At 28.3% G+C, this 4,746-nt stretch overlaps 2 protein-coding genes across 2 annotated transcripts; both read left to right on the top strand.

Annotated features, from left to right (window-relative positions):
* Positions 1-225: 225 nt before the first annotated feature.
* Positions 226-540, top strand: LOC112690655. The gene has a single exon (XM_025564702.1). The coding sequence runs from the start codon at positions 226-228 to the stop codon at positions 538-540; it is 315 nt and encodes a 104-aa protein (XP_025420487.1).
* A 1,314-nt stretch (positions 541-1,854) lies between these two features.
* On the top strand, positions 1,855-3,776 carry LOC112690653 (zinc finger MYM-type protein 1-like). Its single transcript, XM_025564701.1, has 5 exons — positions 1,855-1,893; positions 2,001-2,277; positions 2,376-2,562; positions 2,648-3,606; positions 3,685-3,776. The coding sequence occupies exons 1-4, from the start codon at positions 1,855-1,857 to the stop codon at positions 2,844-2,846; spliced, it is 702 nt and encodes a 233-aa protein (XP_025420486.1). The 3' UTR covers positions 2,847-3,606; positions 3,685-3,776.
* Positions 3,777-4,746: the final 970 nt, after the last annotated feature.

The following is a 4,746-nucleotide window of genomic DNA, read 5'->3' as shown; positions in this document are numbered from 1 at the left end:
GGCAGCGGAACTGTAAATGATAAGGATGGATACATAACAATTTTAAAAAAACTAGCAGTATCGACAAATTCGTTGGAACAACTGATACAAAGTGTGTACCAAGATATTGGGAATTTGAAAAATCTGAATAGTGAATGGTTATGCGAACGCGTTATTTTAACAACTACAAATAACCGAGCTGACACAATAAACTCACTAATAGTTAGTGGATTTCAAGCACTAGAAATGGATTACTTTTCTATCGATACAGTTATTGATAGTGAAGAATCGGTACATTTTCCTACAGAGTTCTTAAATTCACAAACACCATCTGGTATGCCTCCTCATAAAATATCACTGAAGGTGGGGGTTCCAATCATATTATTGAGAAATTTGAATTCTCCTAGATTATGTAACGGGACTAGGCTTCGTGTCACCTCTCTTACAAAAAATGTAATCGAAGCTGAAATTTTGACTGGATGTGCTAAGGGAGAAAAAATATTTTTACCGAAAATACCATTATACCCCAACGATTTTCCAGTTAAGTTTAGAAGAGTTTAGTTTCCAATAAAAATCTGTTTTGCAATGACAATAAACAAAGCTCAAGGTCAGACTTTAACTTATTGTGGTGTAGATTTAGAAAATAACTGTTTCTCACACGGACAATTGTATGTGGCATTTTCTAGAGTTGGAAGACCTGACCACTTGTACGTTTATGCACCACAAAATAAAACTCTAAATGTGGTATACCAAGAGGTTTTGACTTAAACCATATTAGAATTGAGCAACTACGTATCATTTGTAAATATTCATAAAAAAAGTTATATCATTTGTAAATACTATTATTATTATTTTTGTTGTCTTTATAATTCAGCAACTACTACCTTTTTAGCACTTGATAGCATTAAGTAAAATACATATTTTTTCTTCTTTAAAACACAACAATTTTTGTTGATTTAAGAATTTAATTTTGATAAAACAAAAACTACACACGGGCGAAGCCGGGTAATTCAGCTAGTATTTATATATAACATTGTAACTATAATAGCCAGTGTCAGTGTTAATTTTAATTTTAAAAGCGTTTGCTATAAACAAGTTACTTCACCTTACATATTAAAAACGATTAGAATTATGGATGAGAAATCATTATTTAGCATTTTTAATATAAAAAAAAGTGTATCAAGTACTCCTACTGAAAAAGATATCAAAGAAGACAATGATGGCATTCTACAGTCATCGTCCAGAGTTGTAAGTAGCATTCTTTAACATTTTTTAATTTTTTTTTTAATTTAAATTAACATTTCACATTTTGAAAGATTGATTCACTTGGATCTGGAAGTGTTACAACATTACTAGAAGAAAATACAAGTCTACTATCAAACTCCTACACAGATCCACAAATTAATAGTTTTCAGTCAAATACCAGGGTAAATGATTTAGGTGATATTGATTCAGGTCCTGCTAAACCTATATTAGAAGTAAGTTTTACAATTTAATTATATACCTAGTTGGCTAGTTACAATAATTAGATATTTTAGTCTGTATTTATTTTTATTTTTTATTTTATTTTAAAATATTAAAATAATAAATATAATGGTATTTTACCTACCTATAAAATATACATTATAGTGTTTCTAATATATTTTTATCTTCTAACATAGCCTTTTGAAGCTCAAGTTTTGAAACTAATGAGTATTAAATAATAATCAATAATTTTATTCTGTTTAGAAATACCCTCAGACACAATTTGGTTCACAAAATAGAGGTTTTTCTTCTACGGTATATAGTCGTTTTGATTGGATAGAGTATAGTGTGGTTGAGGATTCTATATTTTGCTATCCTTGTAGAATGTTTGGGTATAGAACTGTAGCTAACATGGAATTTTCAACTAAAGGATTTAGAAATTGGAAAAAAGTAAGTGTTAAATGACTATTCGTAAACTATTTTGATATATGTATATATATATATTCATTTTTGTAAATTATTTATTTATATAAACATACTATATATTAATTTTGTAGATTTTTGGCTCTAGAGGAAAAGGATCGAAATACACTAAATCAAAGTTGGAGTTGCATTCTATTTGTCAGTACCATTTGACTTGTATGACAAAGTGGCATGCACATATCCAATCTAAAACTACTGGTTCTGTTCATACATTAGTTACAAATGCGCACCGTGATAAAATATTAGAAAATAGAGATTACATGCTAACATTAATTGATATCATATTATTTTTGGCAAATCAAGGAGTAGCATTTAGAGGTCATATTGAAAATGAAACATCTTTGAATCAAGGTGAGTTGGGTGAATTTAGTAGGTACCATATATTTTTTTTTATTCATAAAAGTACCTAGCTAATGTTAATTAATTATATACCTATTTATGGTATGTAGGTAACTTAAAAGAAGCATGCAAACTAATGGCAAAGTATAATCCAACTTTTGCTTTAAATTATGCTAAACCAACAAGCTGGTTAATACAAAATGAAATCATTGAAATATGCGCTAAATATGTAAGGAATACTATTGTTGAAGATATAACAAGTGCTGGAATGTATAGCCTTTCGTGTGATGAATCTCGGTAATTTTTTAATATTATATTGTTTATTTACTTAAATAGTCTTAAGCTACATTTTGATAATTGTTTTATAAAAAAAAAATACTAGATGCCACAAGGAAGAACAGTTAGCTGTGTGTGTTCGTTACCCAAAAAACCTAAAAGTAGAGGAAAGATTTGTTGGATTTTTAGATGTATCTCAAAGTCAAAATGCTGACAGTTTAATTGGTGCTCTATTACAGTTTTTAAATTATTTGAACTTGGACAAAATTAATATAATGGTCATTCATATGACGGTGCTAGCGTGATGTCAGGTCATACTGGTGGAGTTCAGGCAAAGCTTAAAGAAATACATCCTAAAGCTATTTATGTACACTGTATGGCACACAAATTAAATCTTGTGGTCATTGATATGTGTAAACATTTAAAGGTGAGATCAAATATATTTATAAATGTAACAAATGTATACATATTTATTTCAGTTGTGGAGTATTAAATTCTGACATTCTGTGCTTTAATAAAAATGATATGACATCAAGTATTTTAAAATTTAATTTGAGGACGCGCGGAATTTATTTAATGGCCTGGAAGCGTTGTATGTTCATTTTAATCAACCTACGAAAAATAAAAAAATGACTGACATTCAAGAAAAACTAGGAGTTAAAAAAACAAAAATCCCACAGTTATCAGATATTCCATGGGTCTGCCGTTATAAGAGTTGTAACTCAGTCATCGCAAATTTTAAACCTATTCTATATATTCTTGATGAAGAAATAGAATTACAAAAAGATAAAGATGTTGCCTAAGCAATAGGTCTACTGTCTACAATAAAGAATGGGAAATTTGTGGTACATTTGTTTGTTCTTAATGATATTTTAAAAATTATTAACATTCTAAGTACTCAATTGCAATCAAAGTCTACAACTCTTGGAAAATCTAGTTCATTAGTATGTGGTGTGATTGATACTCTGAAAAATAACCGTTCAGATGTATATTTTGATAACCTGTGGAATGATATTACTATATTTTGTGAAGAACATGATGTGTCACTGGATATTCCTTCACAAGGTGTGTTATTATAATAATACCTATTAAAATAAAATAAATGTATAATTCAAATTATTGATATAATTTTAATTAATTCAGGTGGCTCTAAACGTCTTAGAAGGGAACCTACATATTTACAACAGTATGCTGTAATGTCAACTACTTCGGCAGAAGAAGACCGTGTTAATGATGTACTAATGGGTACTTCAATAAATAAAAAATTATTGGAAAATGCATTGTTTTTATCCTATACTTGATACTATTATTGTCAATATGGAAAAACGGTTTTCACCAGAAAGTATGAAAATAGCCCAATCTGTAGACAACTTTTTAAAATTAAATTTTAATGAAAGTTTACAATTTATTAATCATTATAAAGTAATATGAGAATTATTAGGAGTATTTTTTTTTATAAACACTAAATTTAATATTAATTTATGATGTATTTATATTAATAAATTATGCTAAACAACGTTATTGAATGTTCGAATCTACTTTTTATTTACTGTATACTTTTGATAGTTAATTTGTAAATAATAACTTTTAGGATTTATTTGGTGTTTCCAAAGATTCTTTAAGATCAGAAATGATGGTTATCAAAAATGTCTTGAAAGTTAATGTTGATTTGGAAGTTCTGCAAAATCACTTAAACTCATTGAATAGCAAACAAATCTTTCCAAATTATTACAAATTATTTAATGTAGCAATAACTTTACCAATCAATTCCGCTACTTGTGAAAGGTCATTTTCCGCAATGAGGAGGTTGAAAACATGGATGCGAACAACTATGCTCCAAGAAAGATTTAGCAGTTTAGGGATAATTAATATTGAAAAAGATATCAATATTGACAGGGTCTGAGTTTTAAACGACTTTGCCAAATCTAATAGAAGAATAAATTTAATATTGTAACCAATTATCTAGTTATTAATAAATATATGTGCATTAATAAGTAATAATTTTATACTAGTAGGTAGCTAATAAAAAAAAAAATATTTTTATTTGATGTGGAGGGGGGGATTTTTGTTGAATATTTTAAAGGGCTTGAGCCCCCGCCAATGTAACTCCCTATTTGCGCCTATGAATATAGTTCTGATAGAAATTAGATTTGTCATGTTGAACCATTTAATCGTATGTTTAACCATATGTTTTATATACTTACC

The sequence above is a fragment of the Sipha flava genome, unplaced genomic scaffold, assembly GCF_003268045.1.
Source record: "Sipha flava isolate LNK unplaced genomic scaffold, YSA_version1 515_pilon_pilon, whole genome shotgun sequence".
NCBI lineage: Eukaryota > Metazoa > Arthropoda > Insecta > Hemiptera > Aphididae > Sipha > Sipha flava.
This window is presented reverse-complemented; position numbering and strand designations above follow the sequence as displayed.

Coding starts and splice junctions, on each gene's coding strand:
- LOC112690655 (XM_025564702.1), top strand. CDS start 226: ATGGATTACTTTTCTATCGATACAGTTATTGATAGTGAAGAATCGGTA.
- LOC112690653 (XM_025564701.1), top strand. CDS start 1,855: ATGGAATTTTCAACTAAAGGATTTAGAAATTGGAAAAAA. Junction 1,894..2,000: donor GATTTAGAAATTGGAAAAAA/GTAAGTGTTAAA, acceptor TTAATTTTGTAG/ATTTTTGGCTCTAGAGGAAA. Junction 2,278..2,375: donor TGAAACATCTTTGAATCAAG/GTGAGTTGGGTG, acceptor TATGGTATGTAG/GTAACTTAAAAGAAGCATGC.